Source organism: Onychomys torridus, chromosome 22 (assembly GCF_903995425.1).
Source record: "Onychomys torridus chromosome 22, mOncTor1.1, whole genome shotgun sequence".
Taxonomy (NCBI): domain Eukaryota; kingdom Metazoa; phylum Chordata; class Mammalia; order Rodentia; family Cricetidae; genus Onychomys; species Onychomys torridus.
In genome coordinates this window covers 30,498,247-30,525,214 of record NC_050464.1, presented here as the reverse complement: position 1 = coordinate 30,525,214, position 26,968 = coordinate 30,498,247, and the positions used below count along the sequence as shown (strand labels likewise).

The 26,968-nt window shown below is 47.2% G+C and overlaps 1 protein-coding gene across 1 annotated transcript; it reads right to left on the bottom strand.

The window, feature by feature from the left end:
* Positions 1-435: 435 nt before the first annotated feature.
* Rad9b (RAD9 checkpoint clamp component B) lies at positions 436-26,919 on the bottom strand. The gene is made up of 11 exons (XM_036172260.1): positions 26,872-26,919; positions 24,993-25,063; positions 24,265-24,414; positions 23,989-24,103; positions 14,481-14,580; positions 11,099-11,205; positions 8,467-8,573; positions 8,317-8,381; positions 7,565-7,687; positions 5,998-6,226; positions 436-721 (listed from the first exon to the last, which is right to left on the bottom strand). Exons 1-11 carry the CDS (start codon positions 26,906-26,908, stop codon positions 602-604), a joined length of 1,224 nt encoding a protein of 407 aa, XP_036028153.1. The 5' UTR covers positions 26,909-26,919; the 3' UTR covers positions 436-601.
* Positions 26,920-26,968: the final 49 nt, after the last annotated feature.

Genomic DNA, 26,968 nt, shown 5'->3' with positions numbered 1-26,968 from the left:
CTGCATCCCACTGCCTATCTTGCAGGAACCAGAGCAAATGAAGCTTGGGAAATAAAACTATAATGTATCGAATGACCACAAAGTGAAAGATGAACTGAGATTTCTTTATTCACAACCTACAGGGAACAGAAACTGCCAGGTCATTGCATAAGAAGGGACTGCCTGACTGTTGTCTTCAGTCATGCACAGAAGAGTCTTAGGGGTTCCTGAGATGCTCTCCTCCCCACCCCCCAACCGTGATGCTGAGGAAAGTCTGCCTTTAGGGACCGGCAGAGGACATGTCAGGGCTGCAGGGTAAACGGTGTCTAGGAACCTTGATATGGCCAGGTGACAGTGGCGTATGCCTTTAATCCCAGCACTCTGAAGGCAGAGCCAGCCAGATCTCTGTGAGTTCGAGGCCAGCCTGGGCTACAGAGCAAGGACAGGCACCAAAACTACACGGAGAAACCCTGTCTCCAAAACAAAGAACCTTGATATGTTCATTCCTGTGCCTAACTCTGTCCCCATGTGGCACAATGGATTTGTAGTGTCTGCTCCATTCTCCCTTGGCCTTCAAGGGGCCAGGGCTCAGCACCCAGTGCAGCTATCTCTGAGCATCAGGCTATGGACACTCATCTCTCACGTCCTCTTCACTGTCACTTGCTATTGCCAGGCTGTCCAAAGGGTGGCCGGCGTGTTCTTGCTGCTCAGAAGAAACTGCTCCAAAGAACATGGAGGAAAACTGGAAGGGAAAACAGCTTGCAGTTGATTCTGAAGACAAAGCTGCTGCTCACTAAAGAGTCCAGCTGAGGCTTTGGGAATGGGGTCAGGTGCTGCTGCTGTCTTTGATGGTGATGAATCATGGACACCATTATCAACTGAACTCTCTAGAGCAAGAGCTTCTTCTGACGTCAGCAGCCCAAGCCAGGACCTTTGTGAATGGTGGTCCACTGTGACCTTTCCTGGAGCTACAAAAACGTCCACCAGGACTGGGAAAGCCAAGGAGTCTGCAGGCAAAGGGGGTGACTAGCTGTCTCCTTCCACTCCTGACCCTGTATCTGTCCTGCCCTTACAGGCTGAAGCCGACCTCCCACCCCCACCCAGGCCCTGCTGCTCTGTTGAAGGGGAGCTTCTCTGTCACAGACCTGCCTGTACTCAGAGTCTCCTCATGATCCTTCTCACCCTGTCTTAAGCTTCCGACCTCAGCACCTCCCCAGGCTGGAGAGAAGGTGCCTTCTGCAGGTGTGGCAGCAGCAGCTTCTGACCCCTCCTGCCAGTCAGCCCCAGCTTAGCTGTGGTGGGCAGGACAGTAGCCCCACCATGGGCTAACTAACCCTGAGCCCCCACCACACAGGTAGGTAGTGATGAAATCAGGTTGCACAGCTGATGTTACCAGCCAGGTGGGCTAAACACCTGACTGCCTGGCTTGGGAGATGGAATGAGACTGTGAGCCTAGGAGTGGAGAGGGCGGGCTAAGTAACACCCTGGTGCTTGGCCCCCTGTGAGGACCATTCACACTGTGACCTTGGAACTGGAGAGGACTTCCTGCAGGGAAATCTGGTCACCTGCTAAAGAGCAGCAGCTGCCTTGAGCTCAGCTGGAGGCAGTCTCAACTGCTGGCCAAGGTCAAGGTCCTGAGGCTACAGATGACCCAAGCAGCCTTCTGTCGGTGTTTGGCCCTGTGCAGGAGCTCGCGGTAATGTCATGGCACTCTCTGAGGCCACAAAATCCAGGCTTCTCTTGGTGTTTGACCACTGCCTGACTTTGCTTCAGCCTTGGGCTGAGTGCTGTTTGCCACCTGCCCTTGTTCTTGATGTCTGCCTGGTCTTAAAATCTGATGCTGGTTGCCAGGCATGGTGGTGCACACCTCTAATCCTAACACTCAGGAGACAGAGGCAGGTGGATCTCTGAGTTCAAGGCCAGCCTGGTCTACAGAGCAAGTTCCAGGACAGTCAGAGCTACAAAGAGAAACCATGCCTCGAAAAACCACAAAAAACAAACACAAAATAAACAAAACCCAAAAACCTCTGGTTGGCTAACTACCCTTCCTGCGTCCAGCAGGAACCATGCACACACAGAGGGAAGAAGGCTGGGCTCACTGGTAGAGCACTCTGCTAACGCCGCAGCGACCTGGGTTCCAGCTCCAGCACCACAAAGCAAAGGAAGGGGAGAGACTCCTGGCCCTAGGTCACAAGTGTCTTAAGGCACAGAGGCATGAACAAAAACAGTAAGAGGGGCTGCAGAGATGACTCAGCAGTTAAAAAGAGTGTTGGCTTCTCCTTCATAGGACCTGAGTTCAGTTCCTAGGACCTGTGTTGGACAGGCTCACAACTGCCTGTAACTCCAACACCTTCAGTCCTCCATGGACACACTACACACACATTAAGAAAGCAGTACCTGCAGCAGGGCAGCAGTGGCACATGCCTTTTGTCACAGCACTCAGGAGGTAGAGGCAGGCAGATCTCTGTGAGTTCAAGGCCAGCCTGGTCTACAGAGCAACATCTAGGACAGGCATGAAAACTACACAGAGAAACCCTGTCTTGAAAAAAAAAAAGAAAGAAAGCAGTATTTGCACCACACCTTCCTTGGCATAGGGAGGAAGCAGGATGCCTGCCTCTGGCTGCAACTCAGGGCAGTGGACACGAGAATCAACGACTGGCCCTGGGGAGGAAATCAGGCCGTTTCTGTCTGTCTTGACTATGCCGGGGAACCCAACAAGAGCCAGAAGACAACAGATCAAAGTAGACAGTCAACACACAGAATAGGTGTGCACACAAACGTTTGTAGTCAGTGCACACCGTAGAGAAAACATCTATGGCAGCAGTCATGTTGCCCAGGCTGGCCTCAGACTCACTATGTGCACCACCACACCAGGCTCCTACAGTGCTGACAATCAAACCCAGAAGCCTGGGCATCCTAAGCAAGCACTCTATCAACTGAGCTATTCCCACCCCCACCCTTCACTATTTATTTAGAGACAGAATCTCTAAAGTTGGCTGGTTGGCCTGGAACTCACAATCTTCCTGCCTCACCCTCACAAGTGTTGGAATTCCTAGCAGGTGCTCCCTCCCCAGCCAGGAATACACGTCACAGTAGATACACAAACCCCTATGAAGAAGCTAGATGTGCTGCCCACTTAACTCCCAGCACTCAGAAGGCTGAGGCATGAGGACTGGGAGTTTTCATCTGGGCTACATAGTGAGACCTTGTCTTCACTATCAACTTCCCACAGGAACAAGCTGGGTGTGGTGGTACATCCTAACCCTTGGGAGATAGAGACAATGGGTCTATCCTCAACTGCGAAGGAAATTTGAGGCAAACCTGGGCAATATGAGACATTGCTTGGTTACAGGTGGGCAGCATAACTTAGGTGCTTTGCCTAAGTTAATGGAAGTGCGAAGTAGACCAGATGCCAACAGGCATTTTGTATGGAGGTGGGTGAGCTGTTCCTGAAGTTGAAACCACAAGTAAATGTTCGAGAGTAGAAAAGGATAAGTGCAAAAACCCACCAGACCACCACACTAGAGGCCGGTGGTAAAGGCAGTGAAGGCAGAGGGGACTTGGGGGTCGGCCACAGCAAGTCCAGACACTGGCACAAGTGTACCAGGTTTCCAACACGGCAAGGGAGACACCGGAGCCCGGGCAAGGGCAGGCTGTAATTTTAAAGGTTTAGAGAGTAGCTGCATAGCCGTTCTGGAAAGACAAAGTTAGACACATAATTTACAGCATGCACGAAGACAGACTCCAGATGGCTCTCAGTGGGTAGTAAACAAAGAGGAAAGGGGTGGATTTCTTAACCTGTGTAGGAAAGCTTTCTAACTGACTCAAGATCATTTGAAATAAAAAAAAAAAAGTACCATGTGAAGGAAAGAATGCTTTGCATGGCAAAGAACAAAACTAACGACAACAAAACCAATGCAAGATGTGTAAGTGGGTGCAGCAAACACCACAGGTAGTGGCTTTATGAGCGAGCCTGTGTGTCCAGTGAGCACACAGAAGGAACAGGAGTGTAGACTGCGCAGCTGGTGAGCACCTTTCTGTTCTTCTCAAGACCCAAGTTCAGCTCCCAGAAGCTATTCGACTTCCCTCGCAATCAGAGAAATGCAAACTGGAACCATGTGGAGAGAGTGGAGACTTGCAACCTGAGTTCTGTTCCCTTCTTCACAAGCTGGGTGGCTCATAACTGCCTGTAACTCCAGTTCCACAGGATCTGACACCTGATTTCTGGGTACTGCACACATGTGGCAGACACACATACACATAAAAACAAAAGGTCTTTAGTCCCAGAACTAAGGAGCAGGTGAGTTTGTGGGTCTGAGGCCAGCCTGGTTTATATAGTGAATTCCAGGACAGCAAGGGATATGTAGGGAGACCCTAACTCAAAACTAAATAAAGACTGAGCTAGAGAGCTGACTCTAGCTAAGAGCACCAGCTACTCTTGCAGAGAATCCAGATTTGGTTCCCAGCACTTACATAGGGGCTTACAACCATCAGTAACTCCAATTCCAAGAGATCCACCTCGACCTCTGTGGGCACCAGGTATACATGTGGCACACACACTTAAACAGGCTAACACATATATAAAACCTAAAAGCAAGCAAACAAAGTTTGAACTATAAATTTGGCAATGATTTTTTTCAAGTTTGACATCACATGCTGTTTGCAGACTTGGGGAAACCTGTCACTCCCTTGACTGCTACAGCAAGCAGACAGGACTGCAGAGAATACCTGTACACACTTGGGTCAGTTGTCACACTTAGGAAGAATTTACCCATGGTCACACTTTTTGTGTGTGTGTGGGAGGGCGGGGGCAGATTTCAAGACAAGGTTTCTCTGTGTAGCCCTGGCTGTCCTAGAACTCTGCCTCCCAAGTGCTGGGATTAAAGGTATGTGCCGCTACTACCCAGCAAGGAGATGCATGTGTGACCCAGTTTGTTCTTTTTGTTGTTGTTGTTGTTTTGTTTTGTCTTGAGACTGGGTTTCTCTGTGTAGCTTTGCGCCATTCCTGGAACTCACTTTGTAGACCAGGCTGGCCTTGAACTCACAGAGATCCGCCTGCCTCTGCCTCCCGAGTGCTGGGATTAAAGGTGTGCACCACCACCGCCCGGCTCAAGCTTTTTATTTTTGAACACCAAAAAGCCCAGGTATGGTGGCATGTGCCTGTAATCCTAGCACTTGGGAGGGAAAGACACAAGTATCACAAGTTTAAGGCCATCCTTGGCTATATAAGGAGCTCAAAGCTAGCCTGGGCTACATTAGACTCTCTCCAAGACAACGTAAGCCCTAGAAATGTCTGTCACCGTATGACACCCTAGCCATATCACTCCTAGGTACTTGTGCGTGTATAACCCTAGGACCTTTAACATGCCCCGAGCGACGCCTGCACACCATTTCATTGCACTGTCCTACAGTAGCCACCTTGATAGTCAGCCTGACCGCCCATCATCAGATGAGTGGGGAAAGAAGTGTGCACATCTGTGCAATGGAATTTCATTCCGCCATGAAGAAGAATGAAATGAGGCCGGGCGGTGGTGGCGCACGCCTTTAATCCCAGCACTTGGGAGGCAGAGCCAGGCGGATCTCTGTGAGTTCGAGGCCAGCCTGGGCTACAGAGTGAGATCCAGGAAAGGCACAAAGCTACAGAGAAACCCTGTCTCGAAAAACAAAACAAAACAAAAAAAGAATGAAATGATGTAATCTGCCAGACAATGGATGCAAATGGAGGTCATCATCGTAAGGAAAATAAGGATTGCATGTTTCCCTGTGGATCACATATATGCAGATACAGTACACCATATATATGATTATATCTGACACATACAGATGTGACGGCAGAGGAGAAACTAGAGGAAAGGAGACTAGCAGGAGGGAGAGGAGGGTAGAGGGATGGATGAATTTCCTCAAAGTATATAATATACTTGAAAGAGCATCTTCACCAAACAGGTGGCCTGACTGGGTCTGCATCAGGATGGATGCTGAGAACCGGGCTGACATGGCCGCCTAGCACCACTCTCCTACCTTCCTGAGGTGTGAAGGGCTTGGCCCTTCCTCCGCGTCACTGATGACACTTTCAGGCACTTCAGAGATGTCGTCCTGGTTGGCACTGGCTCTCTTGGTCTCTGTTGCCGAGCTGCTGTCCGGAGGCTCCTTGGCAAACAGCCTTTTGGGTGCTGCTCTCGAGATGCTCTCTGGGGCCTGGCTGGCTTGGCTTGGACACACTTGGGTATTTGACTGTGTGGGGTCCAGCCTGGGGTATTGAGACGGATTGGGTGGAGTTGTTTAGTGGGAAATACGTTTTCACGGAACTAAGACAGCGTGCGATGGTGAGAGGTGTGGCTAAGCAGTCTAGTGACAGAAGGGCTTGTTGAAAGGTTAAGTGTCCAGTCACCTGGAAATGCCCGGACAGACCTGAGTTCAGCAGCCTGGGCCATGGGCTGTGCTGACAGGCTCTGTGGTGGTTTGAATGACAACAGCCCCACAAGCTCATCTGTCTGAGTGCTTGGTCCTCAGCTGGTGGAACTGTCTGGGAAGGGTTAGGAGGTGTGGCCTGTTGGGGGAGCTGTGTCACAGGGCTGGGCTCGGAGGCTTTAAGAGACTCTCACCACCCCAGTGCACTCTCTGCTTACTGCTTGTGGGTCAAGTCGAGAGCTCCCAGCTGTTCCTGCTACCAACCATCATGGACTTCACTCTTGGAGCCATAAGCCCAATTACACACTCTCTTTCAGAAGTTGCCGTGGCCATGGTTTTTGTTGTTGTTTTGTTTTTAAGATTTATTTATTATGTATGCAGTGTTCTGCCTGCAGGCCAGAAGAGGGCAGCAGATCTCATTACAGATGGTTGTGAGCCACCATGTGGTTGCTGGGAATTGAACTCAGGACCCCTGGAAGAGCAGCCAGTGCTCTTAACCTCTGAGCCATCTCTCCAGCCCCTAGATCAAGTTTTATAAAGTCATGAAAATGTGTGTTTTCAAATCATAAATCATGACACTAGAACATGTCTGTAATATGTATGTCATGGAGAGAATAGGATTTAAAATGGCACATGGCCTATGACTTCAGTGAGCCAATTGTGGTAATATACACCTTTAATCCCAGCACTGGGGAGGCACAGGCAGGTGAACTCTGAGAGTTCAAGGCCAACTAGTCTACATATTGAGTTCCAGGACAGCAGGGCTATGTAGAGAGACCCTGTCTGAAAAGAAAACTCTGATCTAATGGTTCACTCACTTGTTTCAACATGAAGGTAAAGCCCTTACTACACAAGTGGGAGGCCCTGAGCTTGGACCCTGAGAACCTGTTAAAAGCTGGACTTGGCAGTGTGCATCTGCAACCCCAATGCTCTTATGTCAGGACAGGAGAATGTCCAGTTCACAGGCCAACTGTGAATGACTAGCTACCTTGTGCACACAAAGCACAGTGGAAGGCAGGGACTGACAGACACAGAGGAAGGCAGGGACTGACTGACACAGAGGAAGGCAGGGACTGACACAGAGGCATCCTCTGACTCTCCTCTGACTTCACAGATGTGTGGCAGCACATGCAACATCCCCTAGATATTAAAAAAGAGAGAAAGCTTCCAGCCTCACCTTCTCTGTGCCTGGGATAGACACAGTGACTGTGGTGAAGACACTCTGCTTGGCTGATCCGCTAACGTGGCCAAGATAAAGTTCGCCTCCAAGAGCATGTCGTCAACACTCAAAACAACCGGTCTACAAGGACAATCAGCACAAACCATGCTCATTCCTGAGAGTATTAGGAACATGTCAGCAAGTACCACCAGCTAAGGGATAAAGACAGCAGGCGCTCCGTCCATGTTTTCATGGGCCAGTAGTCCTAAGAGCTGGGAAGCCCTTAGCAACCACAGGGAATCGATCTGATTCAGTTTTAGTTCTGAACTACATTAGAGTCTTACACAGAGCTCATGTGTTTGAGCACCTCATAATTTCCTAATTAGACAATTTTGTCGGGAGCCAGTCAAGTGTTTCATGTTGCAGAAGAACTAACATTCTCCGTCAAAGTACCAAATTCCTCACTTTTGCTTTCTTGAGGCAAGGTCCCATAGCACTTGCTGGCCTCAGACTCACTGTGTGGCCAAAGCTGACCTTGAACTCCTGATCCCACTGCCTCCACCTCCCACATGCCAGGACTGCAGACATGCGCTACCACATCTGGTCCAATTACCAATTTTAAAGCGCCATGTTATGGCATCTTTGAAACTTTTCGTTTGGTAAATGTTGCTAGTCAAGTTGAAGAGGCCTGGGGTGTGACATCAACCATGCTCCAAAGGCTTTTGTTTTGGTGACAAAAGGAAAGACAGGGAGAGTTCTTGGGGACCTACTTCCCAGGAAAGTCAAAGTAGATGGCTATGGGCGTGCGCACCACTTCGGAGAAGGTGAGGATCCCCTGTGGGAGAGAGCAGAAAGGGGGATCATTCCTTTACAAGGACAAGGAAAACTGGAGTTTGACCTCGGCAGAAGCATTTGCTTACCTTTAGTTCTTTAGAGCAAAATGTTATTTCGGTATCAAGTCCAACTTGAAAGAAGTCAAATTCTTCTGGGCCGAGAGACATTTCACTGTGCACAGAACTGCTTAAATCTGCTTGACGTAGGGAAAGAAAGGTTAAAACTGGACAAGAGGTATGTGCTAATGTTTGGCACAAACGGAGTTTGTGAGTTAATCATAGCCAGGGAGGCTTTGCTCTTATTCAAGGTGAGGTTTAAGGTACCCTGCCCAACGAGTCTGGGTAGCCTGGTCTAATCAGGGAAAGGCAAAGCTCAGCCACGCCCATAGCAAACCAGTCCCAGCAGCTGCCCTGAGTGTGGCCTTTAGGTTTTCAGATGCTTCCAGCTTCACACTGTCTAACCACAGGAGGCCTCAAGTGGCAACTGCCCAGCTGAGTCTAATCAGCCTGCAGAGTCCCGAGGGGTAGGAAAGGACTGTCTGTCTCAGTTACTGTGTTTTGGGATGGCTTTCTGTCAGCAAAAAATAACCAGAATACTGTAACAACAAACCTTTTTTAAAGTTTTTAGTAAAGCAGGGTTTCATGTAGCCCAGGTTGGCTTCAAAATCATTATGTGACCAAAGTTGGTTTTGAACTCCTAACCCTCCCTGCCTCCATCTCTCAAGTGCTGAAATTACAGGCCTGGGGTGCTATACATCATAAAGCTATTTATTTATTTATTTATTTTTGTGGAGCTGAGGATCAAACCCAGGGCCTTGCGCTTGCTAGGCAAGCACTCTACCACTGAGCTAAATCCCCAACCCCATAAAGCTAATTCTTAAAGGGACTACTATAATATAGTTCACATGTAAAAACAAGTTATAGTTTATTAGTGAACTATATCCCATGTTGTTTTAAAATGTTAAAAATTTAAAACCTGTCAGACGGGCGGTGGTGGCATACACCTTTAATCTCAGCACTCGGGAGGCAGAGCCAGGTGGATCTCTGTGAGTTCGAGGCCAGCCTGGTCTACCAAGTGAGTTCTAGGACAGGCTCCAAAGCAACACAGAGAAACTGTCTCGAAAAAAAAAAAAAAAAAAAGGTAATCAGACTAAATTAGAATAGAAAAATATGGCTTAAAAGGCGAACTTAGGGTTCAATGCCAATTTTGCAACTTAGCCCTTGTCTCAAAATAAAAGCTAAAAAGATGGCTAGAAGCCATCATACCTATAATCTAGCATCTAGAAGGCTGCAGCAGGAGAAACTACCACCAGTTCAAGGCCAGTGAGTTAAGCAACTTAGTGAGTTCTAAGCCAGACTGAGCTGGTGTGAGAGGGTGGGAGGACCTGGAGACCCGTGGTGGAGTGCTTGCCCACCATGTGTGAGCCCACCATGAGTTCAACGCTCAGCACAGGAAAGAGAGGCCAAGGAGGAAGCAGACAGAAGAAAGAGGGAGGCATCGGATCACAGGTTCAAGACAAAGCCCGTTACACAGATTCCTCAGGCTACAGAATTGGAAAAAGTATCTGCCTTTCATATAGTGTGCTAAAGGGCTGGCAGAGTAATTGGATGACATCATCCTGGGGAGAGGGCGCGAGTCCGAACAGACAGTTCTCCAAAGGTATATGATGGCAACCCTAGGAGGCTGGATGTCATTACGTTCAGGAGACAAATCAAACCCACAACCGGAAGCTACTTCCTACCTACCAGGCTCCAAAGATGGCCAACAGCAAGTATTGTCAAGGGAGTGGAGAAACCAGAACCTCATCACTGCTTGGGGGTAATAAAATGGTTGGTATTCCCACCACTGGAAAACATCTGGCCATTTCCACAAGGCTAAATGGAAAGTTACGGTATGACTCAGCAATTTTACTCCGAAATCTATGTCCAAGAGAAAACAGATGTCTACACCCAGGCTTGTATATGGCTGCTCCTGGCAGCAAACTTCCTAAGTCACAAAGCAAAACAAGCCAAGGGTTCGTCAAATGGCCAATGGATACAGAAAATGTGCCACATCCATGTAAGGGAATATCAGGAAATGATGAAAAGGAGTGAACTAAGATGACAGTACAGAAAACCTAAAAAGACTGAGAATGTAGGAGTGCTGTACCACACATACATGTTTACATATGCACATCTATATGTTATACTGTAGAGACGACATACGAGGAGGAACACGTGGTTGTCCCTCTGTGGTTGACGGACCTCACTATATCACACGGTCTAAGTCCATCCATTTTCCTTCAAATTTTGTGATTTCATTTTTCTCTAGAGCTAAATAACATTCTATTTTTTTGTTTGTTTTTGGTTTTCGAGGCAGAGTTTCTCTGTGTAGTTTTGGTGCCTGTCCTGGATCTCGCTCTGTAGCCCAGGCTGGCCTGGAACTCACAGAGATCCACCTGGCTCTGCCTCCTGAGTGCTGGGATCAAAGGCGTGCACACCCTGCCCTGCCTCTTTTATATTGTGCCGCAATGCATCACCCAGGATCCTGGGGTGTGCAGTCTCAAGTATGGAAGATGCTTCCCCTCCACAGGAAGGCTTATGCCGCAGCTAGTGTTGCAGCAGGATCAGAGGGTGGCTAGTCAACTACAGCTGCAGCCACTCATTAGGAAGCTCCTCTGGGCACTGTGGAGTCCTGAGAAGCAGGAAGCAGACTCACACAGGGCAGACATCCCCTTACCCAGGGATCCCCCACTCGAACTCTTAAGGCAGAAATTCCCGGGAGTGACAGAAAAGGTGACCTCCTCTTGATTTGACGTTAGAAGAACAATGGCCTCAGCCAGCAATCTGTAAAATGTGAAGAAATGTATTGACGTTATTTGAAAACCAGCTTTAACCTTAGTAGCATTCAAATCGTGACTCTGGAAATAAACAGGCCTGGGGTTAGAAAACTTCCTCCAAAGGTCTGCCTTCTTTCTTACCATGAGTGGTTTTAAATTCTACCTGCCTTTGAAGGCCACTAAGAGAGCTTAGAAATCAAGGACGTGCCGGGCGGTGTCGGCGCATGCCTGCACTGGGAGGCAGAGGCAAGTGGATCTCGGTGAGTTCGAGGCCAGCCTGGTCTACAGAGCTAGTACAGGACAGGCTCCAAAGCTACAGAGAAACCCTGTCTCGAAAAACCAAAAAAAAAAGAAAGAAAGAAATCAAGGACGTGTGGGATGGTAGTGCCGGCTCAGGAAAACATGCAGAAGCTGCAGTGTGAGCAGAACATGGGGTCATGCTGCAAAGGGAGACAGTGAATGGAAGACAGCTGAGCCCCGCTGGGTCAGAGCCCCAGGTGATGGTCTGGACTGAGGCGGCCCCATAAGTCCTGGGCATCTGAACACTTGGTCCCAGTTGGGGGAACTGTTTGGGAAGGATTAGGGGGGTGGCCTTGTCAAAGGAGGTGTGTCACTGGGGGTGGGTTATGAGGTTTCAAAAGATAGGTGCCAGGGCTGGAGAGAGGGCTCAGAGGTTACGAGAACTAGCTGCTCTTCCAGAGGACCCAGGTTCAATTCCCAGCACCCACATGGCAGCTCATAACTGCCTGTAACTTCAGTTTCAGGGAATCTGACACCTTCACACAGACATACATGCAGGCAAAACACGAAATGCACATTAAATAAAAATAAATGAAATACTAAAGAAATAAAGACAGGCAGGTGGTGGCACACGCCTTTAATCTCAGCACTCAGGAGGAGGCAAAGGTAGGCGGATCTCTGAGTTTGAGGCTGGCCTGGCCAGCAGAGCGAGTTCCAGGACAGTCAGGACTAAAACCCTGTCTCAAAAAAACAAAAGCAAAAAAAGTATAGTAGGTGCTTGAGAGACAGCTCAGCAGTTCAGAGCACTGGCTGATCTTGCAGAGGACCCATGTTCCAGTCCCAACACCCACACTGCTACTCACAACTCTTTGTAATTCCAGTTCCAGGGGATCAACACCCTCTTCTGCCCTCTGAGGGGAGTTCAGGCATGCATGTGGTGCACATACCCACATGCAGACAAAACACCCATATACAAAAAATACAATGTTTTAAAATAAAGTTACATTATAACAAAACAAAGAAGAATTGCAAGTTCTGCTGTCCTTTTGAACTTGAAGTGCTGTTAGATAAATATGACATTCTTAGAATCTATGCACGCTTAGTTGTTAGCCTGACGCTAGACAGAGTAGCAGAGTATCTTGATGCCAGGGTGCCAGGAACAGCTATCATGTTCATTTGGGGACTTCTCCCTTGTTTAAAGGGAGGTGTTAGACAAATGCCAAACAAGTGTGTTCTGAGCCCGAGTCTTGCTGTGTAGCCCAGGCTGGACTTGAGCTCAATTCTTCTGCCTCAACTTTCCATGTGCTGGAACACCAAATAATTTCTTTCTTTTGTGTTTATGGGGTCAACCCAGAGGTTTGTGGGTGTTAGGCAAGAGTTCTGTCCCTGGGTTATACCCCAGACCACAAGATCCCAAATAAGTTGATATAAAAACGATGGCGACACGGATGTGCAAATGAAAGGGAGGAGACATGCCAGGCAAGGTTGTACGCGCTGAAGTCCAGCCGGTGCTCAGACTCCAGACACGTGGGAGCCGAGGCAGGAGGACTTTTAAGTTCAAGGCCCACTTCAAGTGTGAGACCTTGTCTCAAAAGTCTAAAAAAAAAAAAAACAGAAAAAAAAAAACCCTGCCAATAAACATAGAATTCTCAGACTCACTATTAACAATGAAAAGGCAACAATTTTACCTATGAGGCTGTCAAAGTTTGCAAAGATTTGTTATGTCCTCTATCTAGAAGACTCCTGCACTTCTGGTGAAAGTGAAAATGATATAAACTCCTCAGACGATGACAACCGAGCTGTCAGAACACAAGGGGATTCAAAGTGTCCTCAGCCTCCGCTGAGGCACTGACCCCATTTCTAGGGCTCTGATGGGCAGCCGGTACCTCGGCCCTGGCGATCCCCACTTCCCTGAACGTGGTGGCCCTTCCTCCCCTCTCGAGTGTGACTGGACCTAGACTCCTAGATAAAGGAGGTGGCAGTTCCCCAGAGTGAGAGGGCCTGGCTTTGGTCTGGGAGCTCCCCCTCTCGGGCACAACCTGCGTGTTTGCCAACGGGTCTCCCTGAGCTTCCGGCAGCCATGCCAGTTCGTGCGGCAGTGCCCCCTCAAGGTGAGCCTTCAGATGACGCTCACTGTAGCTCCAGTGGTACCTGTCTTCCAACTCAGGAGAAACCTAGACCCCAGGCTACCTAGATAAGACCCAGCTATTTCAACAGAGTAAAACCCTGACTCGTGAAGGCTCTCCATTTGGGGAAAATTTGTTCCACAGCAATAGATAACAGATACTATTCTGTTTTCAGAACAGATACTATTCAGCAGTGTTTCTGACAGCAAAAATTGGGAAGCAACCTAAATCCTAAATGTTCCCCTGTAAGGGTAATGAGTAGGAAATTACAGCTTAGACACATAATGGAAAAACAAACAAACAAACAAAAAACCACACTACTCAAAATAACGAAGTGGACTGATAGGGAAAGACCCTCCCAACAGCTTACATCTCGAAGGCAAGTTTGGGGCCAGAGGGATGGCTAGTAGTCATGGCCCTTGCGTACTAAACCTGCTGTCCTGAATTCCACCCCCAGAACCCATGTGGCAGCGGGAGAGAACTGACTCCAGCATGTTGTCCTCTGACCTCCACATGTTCGATAGCATGTGCATTTACACACACGGGGTGGGGAAGGGTAGGATGTGTGCTCCAGGGAGAGTCAGACACTGCTGACAGAGAGTGACAGAAGGTGGCAGAGGAGCAAGCCTCACAGCCTTGTCATTCTTTAGTAAACTGGGTGTGCTGCAGTAACAGGGTTCCTTTTGTAATTTAAAAAAGCAGCAAGATAAGATCCACTTTGCTCCAGAGTCATGCTAATTAATAGTCCATGCTGCGACTGAGCCGAATGACTAAGCAGCCTTTCCCCGACAAATATGGCTCTCTCTCTCCTTACCTAGAAAAGCATCTTTAAAAAGACAGAAAAGCTCCGGGGTGAACCGTTCCCCGCCTGAGGACGCTGTGCTCAGAAGAGGAAGAGGTGTCAGGAGACCGTTACCTTGGTCTAATCATCAGGATATTGGCACACATGCTCTTTTCAAAGAGAATTTTCAGGGGCTGGCTGTCTTGGAAATACACATTGTGCGTTCTTTTAATACCTTAAAGAGAACAAAGCAACCTCTTAATAACTGTAAATGCAAAGTGAACAGGCTTTAAAAGCCTGCCTCTCACAGCTAAATTAAAGCAATAAAATTAATGTTTCTTGTGTGGCAGGTGCGTACAACCTGCAGTGGAATGTGGCCTTAATGAAATGTGTTGTTGCCCCCTAGTGGACAAAGAGCAACATGTCACATCCTCTGAGCAAACTAGACCAGGTCTCATCCATCCCAGAGGTCTCAAACTTCATAGGCAAGGATAACCTTCAACTCCTAATCCTCCTGCCTCTACTTCCCAAGTGCTGGGATTACAGGCATTCACCATCATGCTCACATACTGGAAATCAAACCCAGGATTTCTTGCATGATAGGCAAGCACTCTGCAAACTTAGCCACATCTCTAGCCCCTGAAAAGAAACTCCTTAAATGTGTGTGACACAGTGACTGGTGAAAGCCCCCCCCAGCCCCCCCCCCCCCCCCCCCCCCCGTCCCAATAACTTGGCCTAAGAAACGCCATTCTGCAAGGCAAGCACCAGAAAAACAGGAGTTCATAACTGTGGTCCGCCACCCGGCCTTGGGAGAGAGAACTATGGTCGAACACCTGGCCTTGGGGAATAAACAGTTGGGCTTGGAAAATAGCCACTGTACCCTAGACAAGGCCAGGTCGGCCACACACAGCACATTTCTGAAAATTAAAGATATGTCCCCAAGTTCACCCTGGCCTTATTTGAATCAACCAATGGGAACCCTGTAACTATGCTTCTCGCTTCTGTAACCGCGCCTCTGCCCCTGGGATCCTATAAAAAGTCCCCTTTACCCTGGGAAGGCGCGCAAGTCCTCCGAGAGATACCTGTGCATTTAAATAAACCCTCTTGCTGTTTGCATCTGATCCGTGGTTTCGGCGTGTTCCTTGGGTTCGGGGGTTCTCTCCTGAGGGAAGATCTCCCTTGGGGGTCTTTCACTGGTATTATAGGTCATAGAGCTACAACTCTCCTTTTGAATATTTTATTCAGGACTAGACTTCATAGGAACTTTGGCAGTTAGACATCTAAATCTGGTCTGTGATTTCTTTTGACTTTAGGAGCAATAGCAATACAGGCTGAGCATTCCTGTCCTAAATGCCTAGTGTTTCAGGGGCTAGTTAGATGGCTCAAGATGGTTAAGAGCACTTGTTCTTGCTGAGGACCAGGGTTCAGTTCCCAGCACCCTCATATAGCTTACAACTTTATAACTCTGGTTCCAGGGTATCTAGTACCCTCTTCTGGCCTCTGAGGGAACCAGGCACACATGTGGCACATAGACATACATGTGGTGTACATACATGCGAGCAATACAGTCATACATGTAAAATAAAAATATTCTTTAAAAGTGTTTCTGGGGTTGGGGATTTAGCTCCATGGTAGAGCGCTTGCCTAGCAAGAGCAAGGCCCTGGGTTCAATCCTCAGCTCAAAAAAAAAGTGTTTCTAATTTAGAAGGATTTTTTTTTTTTTTGGACTATTTCTATAGACTTTATAAGTTGAGTATCCCTAATCTGAAAATCAGACTTGGGGGCTTTTAGATTCCAACTTTCAGATTAGGGTGCTCTGTGTGCCAGACACTAGGACACATTTTTACATGCATTTTTTTCTCGTCCTCACTGTAGCCCTTCTGGGGAGGGAGGGACTCAAGCTCAGAAGAGAAAACCGCAGGTTGTATGGCTAAGTGACTTCTCAAGACTACAGTGTTCTAACAAGTATAGAGCCCATGAGGATACAGGTGTCTTTCAGCTGCTTTCTACAAGGTAGCCCACAGGCAGCATGATACTGCAGTACAAATCAAAAGATCTAACCAGAGAGATGGCTCAGCCAGCTGGCAGAAGGGCTTGCCACCAAATCTGATGGCTTTAGTTTGAACCACACTAATGTATGCACTCATGCACACATACACATTTTTTTTCTAAAGTTTAAAATTTCTTTAAAAACTGCCAGGCATGGTGGCACATGCCTTTAATCCCAGCACTCAGAAGGCAGAGGCAAGCAGATCTCTGTGAGTTCAAGGCCAGCCTGGACTACAGAGTGAGTTCTAGACCAGCCAGAGCTTGTCAGGTCTTATCTTAAAAAAATAATAAAACCAGACACATTTCTCAGCTTAGGTGTTCGTTGTTGTTTTTGTTTTGCTGAATAACAATAAGACTGACTGACTGACTGACTGACTGAGATGGTTTTAACGACAGCCTTGGCTGGCTGGAAACTCACTATGTAGACTCAGACATTTGTAACCCTACCTTTTCCTCCAAGTGCTAAGTGTGCACCACAACATCCAGCAATTACTAACTTAATAAATATGTACATTCTGTGTATTACCAGGTCTTGTTAACTTGGCTGCATAACAAACCACTCTGAAATTGTGTTCCTTGTGTAGTAAACACCTGTTATTTCTTATGATTTTACTAAGAGGTTCTTGAGGTCTGCCCTAAGCTTAGCTATGAAGGATCATCTGGGGTGAGCTCGTTGTCTGTCTGTGGCCTCAGTGGGAGCAACAAGGGTAACTAAGGCCACATGGTCTACTCTAGAAGTCTATCCTTGGCTTGTTCTACTGTTGGTAGAGACATCCTGAGGCAGCATTTAAGCTGACTGGCCTAGGCTGGGAACCTATGCAGACCATTGTTGCTGTTAAAGTAAGACTGTAGTGAGCTGGGGCTGGAGAGACAGCTCTGTGGTTTAGAGCACTGGCTGCTCTCCCAGACGAGAGGGTTGAAGTCCTGCACCTATATGGCCATAACCCAACCATTCATAACTCTAGTTGCAGATGGCCTGATGCCCCCTTTTGGCCTCCAAAGGCATTGCATATATATGATACATGTATGGATGTATCTATGTGGGCAAAACACCCATATACATTTTTTAAAAGCTTGAGATTCAAAGTGGGGAAAAAGATTCCAACTTCTGAAGTGAAGGGCTGCAGATAATTTGGCAACTCTTGACTACAGAGGGATGATTTTAGGAGCTTGAAGTAGCAATACAGGGGAAGCTGGGATGGTTAATTGAGGTTATAAAGAATCTACTAAGCTGGGCTGGAGAGATGGCTCAGTGGTTAAGAGCACTGGCTGCTCTTCCAAAGGACCCTGGTTCAATTTCCAGCACCCATATGGCAGCTCACAACTGTCTGTAACTCCAGACATACATGCAGACAAAACATCAACATACATAAAATACAAATAAATAAATAATTAAAAAAAAAAAAGAATCTACTAAGCAAGACAGGCGGTGGTGGTGCTCGTCTTTAATCCCAGCACTTGGGAGGCAGAGCCAGGTGGATCTCTATGAGTTCGAGGCCAGCCTGGTCTAGAGTGAGATCCAGGACAGCTGCAAAACAAAAACAAAAATAAAAACAACAAACAAATAAAAACCAAAAAAAACTATACAGAGAAACCTTGTCTCAAAAATTAAAAAAAAAAAAAAATCAGCCAAACTTGCTTAGGAAATATTAAGTTACACTAAGTAGAATTTAGCCAAAGGAGCACTCAAGGATAGGTAGTACTTACCATGCTCTATAGAAACTGCCGAAAGGAAACACTTGAATATAACTGAAGTGTAGGTTTGCTGAGTATATGTTTCTGTTAAGATGTGTTCACTAGCTGGGCTGCGGTAGTGCAGGCCTTTAATCCCAGCACTCGGGAGGCAGAGGCAGGTGGATCTCTGTGAGTTCGAGGCCAGCCTCGTCTACAGAATTAGTTCCAGGACAGCCAGGACTACACAGATCAATCCTGTCTCAAAAAACAAAAGAAAACAAACAAGATGTGTTCACTAAGACTGCCTCCAATTAGGCCCTACTCCCATAACAAAGCACACAGCTGGCCATGAGGCCCATTCCCGTATCAAAGAGCATGCCTCTACAGTGCAGTTCAAAGTGGGCAGCACTGGGTCAGGGTCACCAGCAAGTTCTGGTCCATTATTAATTTCAGGTTCTCTTAGCAGAAATTGAATAATTCTTCCCAGCCAGGCAGGACGACCTTGGTGATCAGCTTCCCTGGAAAAGCAGCCTTGTTGTACTCTAGGATAACTATCACAGTATTTTACACTGTAAATCTAAATCTCTCCATTTGTCCCAACAGCTAAACCTTGGAATTTCTGTCTCTGTGAAACATGTTTAATTGTGCAAAGTGTAACTTGAGGCCATGAAACTACGTAAGCTGATGGGACTTTTTTGTTGTTGTTGTTGTTGTTGAGGGCTGGTTCCCTTTTGTGCATTGGCCAGAACCAGTCACCTGCTATAAAGTTTTTCCTTTACTAATCTCTAAACCTGGCATGATTTCTCACTGAGAAGGCCAGTTAATTCTGTAACGCCAACAGAGAACGAATCAGACCAAACCTGTGCTCTCAGATCTTTTTATTTTTAAAAAAGATTTATTATTTATTTGTATGTATGTATGTGCATGTCCATGTAGGTGCCCAAGGATGCTGGAAGAGGGCATTGGATGCACTGGAGCTGGAGTTATAGGTGCTTATGCTGCCCAATGTGGGCACAGGGAAATGAACTTGTCTACTGAAATATCAGCAAATGCCACTAACCACTCTTAACCACTCCAGCCCCTAAGTTTTTTTCAATATTTGTTTTGTTTGTTTTGGGGGTTTCGTGTGCCATGGCATACGTGTGGAGGTCAAATGACAACGTTGATTCAGTTCACTCCTCCCACCGTATGGGTGCAGGGACTGAACTCAGGTCATCAGAGTTGGCAGCAAGAGCCTTTACTGGCTGAGCCATCTTGCTGGCCCTTCAGCCCTTCAGAAACCGACAGGGTTGGTTGCTTTGAGTTGTAAAACAATAGGCTGTGTGGAGCTGAACACTCATCCCAGGAAACATTCCAGTGCTCTCGGTCCCTGGACAACAGTATGGGCCATTTGAAGGACACTGGCTTTTCTCTGGCTAAAATGAGAGAGAAGCTATTTCAGAGTTCAAAACTCTGGAACGATATACTCACCATCTGGCTGTTTGTGTGTGTGTGACAGGATTTTGGTATGTAGCCTTGGCTTTCCTGGTACTCATTTGGAGGTCAGGCTAGCCTCAAACTGAAGACGCTTCTGCTTCAGCCTCCTGTGGGCTAGGCTTACCTGTGTGTGCTCCACTGTCCACTGCTACACGCAGCAGTGTGAGCCCTGACTGGCCCTGACTGGGGTTCACTGTATAGACTAGGCTGACCTCCAGAGCTCACTGCCTGGAGATTTTTGACTCACAGAGCTCTAATGCCTCTACCTCCGAAGAGCTGGCATTAGAGACAGACCACCAAGCCCGGTCTCATCTGACCCATTTTAAAGAAAGCACTGGGGCTGCTGTTTTGGAAAAGCACTAAGCTCCAAAGTGGACAAATCTCCCCTGCCATAGAAATAGTTCTGTGTCACTTCTGCTGAGGTGCAGACATGGTGGGAGCTGGGAAGGAACCCTCCATGGAAGTTGCTGCAGTTGTCAGGTGTACTTTAGAAGTCACCGGTGTGAGCCAGTGTGGTGGCGGATGTCTTTAATCTTGTGAGGCAGGGGCAGGTGGATCTCAGTGAGTTCAAGGCCAGCCTGATCTACAGAGTGAGTTCCAGGACAGCCAGGGCTACACAGAGAAACCCTGTCTCAACAAACAAATAAACAAATAAATAAATAAACAAACAAAAAGATGAGGAGGAGGAAGGAGAAAAAGAAGAGGAAGAAGAAGAGGAAAATAAAAGAAACAGAAATCACCTATATACAGTTCAGTACTTCTCTCAGTGGCTCTGAGATGCTAAAACAGTTGACCTGAGGAGCCAGCATTACTGCACAGCTGCTTTATCTGTGGAGCAAGCGCTTTCAAAGGCAGTGACACCTTCAAAGGTGGTCGGTTAGTCAGGGTTTTTAACCAATTTGAAGTCATCAGCACACCTGCAGGCTACCTTACAACAAACCCCACAAGACTCCAGGCTCCACTTTCACGAGTGTGTGCGCCTGAATCAGGGTTTCGTTTTCTCTGGACCCACTGAACCCTTCCTATCGGAAGCCCCTTTCTGTGCAGGCCTGTCTCTTGAGCTGGGACAGAACTTCCGTGAAGAGCAGTTCTTCAGGGACCCTCTGAAGAACTCATGCTGAGCAACTTTGTGGCCAATGCAAAAGGAAAAGAGGGGGTTGGGAGAAGCCTCAACAGGTGAGCTGAATCTTTAGGAGGACCATAGTCTTGTCCCTCTTAGCACAAGTCTGGCAACCCACCCTGTCTATGACCAGAGTGAAGGGAATAGTCCTTAGTAGCAGCTCATGTCTGGGCAATTGTTTTCTAACAGAGCTAAATTGCATTTACTAACTCTTAACCCCGCCCCCAAAGTCTCAATCTGTATCTCCAGCAGCTGACTATCTTCTCAGGTGACTTCTCTCAACTGAACTTGAACAAGGTTTCTCCACCAGCTGATCAGCATAAAGTTGCATAACTTGCAAATCATGGCCACTTTAGACAGAAGTAGCCCGAGTCTGGAGCATCGTCCATGCCCCATGGCCTTCCTCTGAGTCCTGCCTCCCTGCCAGCTCCCGGACTCCGACTAAACCTGTACCGTAGAGTGTGGCTCAGATATGGCAGTTGGCCAAGTGGATGACAACACTAGCCCCTGGCTACCAGGTGGAGTCCAGGCTGGTCTAGGTCATTGCAAAGTCAAGCACTTTTGTCAAGGGATGTACAAGGCAAAGGTTTAGGAAGCTCCTGGTGTGGAAGAGGCATCTGTCGCTGCTGCTGGAGGAAGTCACTGTTACAAGTTTTGTTGTGGTGGTGCTGACACTGTATGCTGTGAATCAAACTGTATGCTGTGAATCAAACTCTATGGAGGAAGAGAAAAAGATGAAGAGGAGGAAAAGGAAGGAAGGAAAGGAAGGAGGATGAGGAAGAAGACAAAGAAGGTGAGGGGGAAGAGGAAGGAGGAGGGAAGAGGAAGAAGGAAAAGAAGAAGGGGAGACAAGGGAGGAAGAGGAGGCATGAGAACCAGCAGCAGCAGCAACTGGGGCAGCCTGGCCACAGCGTAACTTCAAACATTCCCTGAGCCAATGTTACTGAGCAGAATTGGCTGATTTCCCCCACTTCTGTTCTTTTTTTTGGTTTTTTTTTTTTTTTTTGGTTTTTCAAGACAGGGTTTCTCTGTGTAGCTTTGCACCTTTCCTGGAACTCACTTGGTAGCCCAGGCTGGCCTTGAACTCACAGAGATCCACCTGCATCTGCCTCCTGAGTGCTGGGACTAAAAGCGTGGGCCACCACCGCCCAGCTGTTCTTTGTATCTTAAAGCATCCTGTATAATAGAACTACCCTATAAAAACATCTTAAATGAATCAATCACAAATATTCTTCTTTTATTTTTTGCTTTTGTTTTAAGCAGAGGCTCAGGTATTCCAGGCTGGCCTGGACCTTGCTATGTAGCTAAGAATGACCTTGGACTTCCGACCCCCTGCCTCTAACTTCCTCAAGTACTGGGATTATAGGCTCACACCACTAAACCCGGTATTCGAATTATTTCCTGGGAATAGCTTGTTTGAGACACTTCAGATACTGAACAGCTGGTTCTTGGAAACTCACCTGGAAGGGAAGGAGGAGGAGGACGCACTAATAGTTATGGCTGACAGGCACTCACTCTGCATCAGGCTCTGTGCCTGTCCCTGGGAGACCTCACTTTCTCCTCACAGCAGCCTGTGGCGTGAGGGCAAAGCCACCCCTAATATACATGGCAGAAGGGACGGGCTCTTGGAGCTCATGTTCGTCCACAAAGCTGACAAGCAGTGGTGCAGAATTCATTTTGTGACACTCAGTCCTGTTGCTGTTTTAAGTTCTCTCTTTTCATGATTTGCTATTACATGGATTTAGATTCAGAGACAGGAGAAATAATGTTACACCATTCATATTTATAGAGAAAATGTAAGGGTTATAAATACACACTGAAACAAAAATATGTCATTAAGGGCTGGAGAGATGGTTCAGAGGGTAAGAGCACTGGCTGCTCTTCCAGAGGTCCTGAGTTCAATTCCCAGCACCCACATGGTGACTCACAATTACCTGTAATGAGATCTGGCGCCCTCTTCTGGCCTGCAGGGACACATGCAGGCAGAACACTATATACATAATAAATAAATCTTACACACACACACACACACACACACACACACACACACACACACACGGGATTCTAGGGGCTGGAGAGATGGTTCAGCAGTTAGGAGCACTTGATACTCTTCCAAAGGACCCGGGTTCAATTCCCAGCACCTACATGGCAGCTCACAACTCTTGTTACAGAGGATCCAACACCTTCACACAGACATACATGCAGAAAAATAGTGTTGTACATAAAATACAAGTAAATAAATTTAAAAAAATAAAAGGACTAGGATTCTAATGATCTAATCACCTTCTGTAAGACCATTCCTGAACCAAGAGGATTTGGACCAATGTTCCAGCTACGAATTCATTTTTCTGAGACAATATCTCACTATAACTGAGAGCCTGAAACTAGCTATATAGCTGCACAGGCCTCTATCTCATCCTACTGTGTCAGCCACTTCAGTTCTAAGTTCAGAAATGTGTGCCATCACATCCAGCTAGAAAAACCAATTCAGATTCAATTGGACATTTGTGTAGGGGTCCTGTGGTGTGTGTGTGTGTGTGTGTGTGTGTGTGTGTGTGTGTGTAAGTGTAAAAGACCAGATGACAGTCTCAGTTATCATTCCTCAGGGCCTGTGCACCCTCTCCCCTCTCACTGGTCTGAGGCTCACCAAGCAGGCTAGGCTGCCTGGACAGCGAGCCCCAGGAATCTGCTTATTTCTCCTCTGCAGCACTGTAACTACAGGCATGTGTCATCATACCTAGATTTTTGTTGTTGTTGTTTGTTTTGTTTTTGAGACATGAATTTCTCTGTGTAGCCCTGGCTGTCCTGGAACTCACAGAGATCTGCCTGTCTCTGCCTCCCTGAGGGCTAGCATTAAAGGTATGCACCACCAACACACAGCTAGATTTTTTTTTTTAGTTTTATTTAATTTTATGTATATGAGTGCTTTGCTTGCCTGTGTATATATGTAACACATGCATGTAGTGCACGCAGAGGCCAGAAGAGGGCATTTCATCCCCTGCACCCAAATTAAAGGCAGTTGCAAGTCACATCGTGGGTGCTACGAATCAATCCCTGGTCCTCTGGGAGAGCAGCAAGTACTCTTAAACACTGGGCTGTCTCTCCAACCATATATATTATATAATACATACTGACCCATCTTCCCAGTTGGACATTTTTAAAATCTCCTTTGTTTTGCATGCAGACCAACTTGTGCAGTGAAGCACTAAGGAAGAGCGGCAGCCACCTTCCAGTACAGCAGAGACAGGTGGCCTTGCTGTCACACTCCATACCTGTCCCTACCTCACCTCACAGTAAGTCTGCACACTGCTCCAGGGCACCTACCGTGCCTGCAGAAGAACTGAAGGACAACTCTGCATTTATCCGACCTGGCGACCACTCTGCACTTCTCCACACTCCTTTCAAGGTAATTCAGACACCTAAAGATCGGCAGAATTGACTGCAACACAAATACATTGCATACATTAAACTCATACTTCGTATGGCTGCCCCATTAACTTCTTAAAACCCAACAGATGGCATTGGAATAATTACAGTACAGCTATTATGTCCTACAAAAGGTGTATTTCTCCCATATAAGAGAAAACCAACTGTGTTTACCTTTATTGCCAATTTGCAATTTAAATTCATGGGTATGCCAATATCACTCATCGTGGCTGAGGGTGACCACTGATAATGTTGAAAAAACAAAGTCGAGAACAGGACGCAGCCATATGTTGAGTGAGAGGAATTCACAGATCTCAGAGCAAGCTGGGAAAAATAAGTTAGTTATTTTAGAGAAAAACAACTTCTATCCTGAATTAATCCTATTATGAATATGATGCCACAAATATATTTAGATGAAACCAAGTGCATTGGACTTACACATGGGCACCTACGTTTGTGTCTATACTGAATATATATTTATAAACTCTATAATCCTAAACTGAAACTGTAAAGCTGGAAATGTCCATAGTGACTGTAATGTAGGAAGGGGAGAGGAAAGAGCCCTGATGGACTGACTATCTCAGACCTTGTTTAAGGGGAGAAGCTACCTACCACTCAGTTCAGCCATCCTGGGAATGCATGCCTGGAACTGTCAGGTTCTGGATTTTCAAGCGCTTGGGATTGTGCCCACCACCCGTGTCCTTGGATTTGGCTCTTTTAAACCTTTTCTCCCGCTTTAATATATGATCAATCACTTTTTAAATTTATTTTGGCTTGGAAGATAGGTTCTCATAGTGCAAACTGGTCTCAAACTCACTGTGTAGCTGGCTGAGCTCTGCCACTCAGGTGCTGGGATTACGGCCTGTGCCATCACACCTTGCTTTTTAACTGGACTTACTTACACCTTTTTCAGATGGGTCTAGCCACAGGTCATCACTCACTCGTGATAAGGTCTGTACTGCTTTCCCAAATACTACGGAGGAAAAGAAAGGTGCTGTTTATATTCTTTCTAGCAGTAAGAATAATTGCATGACTACTTCTGTACGCACAGGACTCGAAGGAAAAACTGGAAAAAGCAGCGGGATCAACTGAACAACTTAATCATATTGGCCAAACTCTTCAATTGGTTCTATAGCTGAGCTCTTTGTTATCACCCTGTGGGTAAGATTCCCAGAGGCGGAAACAGGGGCTTTTCACCAACCAAAGTACTAGTTATCTGGAAATTGTGGGCAACCATCCTACCCTAAGTTGAAGGCTTCAGCATGGCTCTACCATTCACTCTGAGCTTGATCTTGGGCAAAAAGCTGGAAAGTAACTGGTTACCACTCCCTTTGACTTGAGGGCTATATAGACCGTAACAACATTCAGCATGTTGGCCTCCACTATGTTCAGGTTAGACCATAATGATCTTAACTTTGATGCTGTGTCAAGTCCTAGCAAGGTTCATCAGCATGAGATGAATTCAGCATAAAGTGGCCAAGTGTATGTGATGCCATTAAGTGGTTTGAAATCCCCTTTTTCTGACTATGTCTTAACAATTTCCCATTAAGTGATGGCATTTGACTTTTAGGTTTAGGGTAGAACAAAGCTCAGGATACACCTGAGAGTTAAATTAGTCAGCTGATCTATATGGTATTTTATAGATTAATTTACCTTATAATAAATACCCTTAATGCACATAGTAAGAACTCAATAAATCTGCAGTGATATAATATTCAACAAAATTATTTCCCCTGCAAGCCAATTTCCATGCTAATGCTTTCATTCATTTTCCTTTTGGGTTCTCCCACCCTCTGCAGGGGGATGGAACCCAGGGTCTTATACATGCCAGGCAAGCTGTCTGTCTACCCAGGAACCCTGTTCTCGAGCCCAGTCATTCCCTTTTATAAGGCTATGTACAATGTAGTTCCCCCACATCGTCCTTCTAATTACTGAGTTCAATTCATGTATTTCTTTTTCTTTTTCGTTTGTTTTTTGAGACAGGGTTTCTCTGTGTAGCTTTGGTGCCTGTCCTGGATCTCGCTCTGTAGACCTGGCTAGCCTCGAACTCACAGAGATCCACCTGCCTCTGCCTCCTGAGTTCTGGGATTAAAGGCGTGTGCCACCACCATCGCCTAGGGAAGGTGTTAATATGAGTCGCATTTTCCAATTGAGGAAACTGAGCTTCAAAGTGACATGGTAGCTTGATCTAGATCATATATTAAAAAACCAACAACCAAATTTCTCCGGCAGGATCTCCAATAAAAATCAGGTCCTTGAGCCGGGCGTTGGTGGCGCACGCCTTTAATCTCAGCACTCGGGAGGCAGAGCCAGGCGGATCTCTGTGAGTTCGAGGCCAGCCTGGGGTACAGAGTGAGATCTGGTCTACAGAGTGAGATCCAGGGCAGGCTCCAAAGCTACATGGAGAAACCCTGTCTCGAAAAACAAAAAACAAACAAAATCGGGTCCTTTTCCCCGGGCTCAAAAATACTCTTGCTGGTCAAGTGGTACTTGGCTCTCAACTTCTCCCCACATTAGCCCTCATCAACCCTAGCTTAAGGCCGGAAGTGCGAACAATTCACTTCTCGGTCCCCAAATGTCTAGACATCACTAAAGAAAAAGGGACTGTCGCGCTATTCGAAGCCCAGCAGGGCCCTCGTGGTGCGGGGGGCGCTGTGGCCAGGCTCTGCGTCCTCGGTCCTGGCGGAGAACCGCAGAGGAAGCCTAAGAGCACCATGGGGCCACGCGCCAGACGTCAGGCTCTCCCTCCGCCACGTCGCAAAGCCAGCATGGCCGCTCCACCTTTCACCTGGCCGCCCGTCATCTCGCACTTCAGCATGGCGACCGGGAGAGCAGGCATGGCGGACGGAAGCGCGCCCGCCGCACGTACCCGGATGTT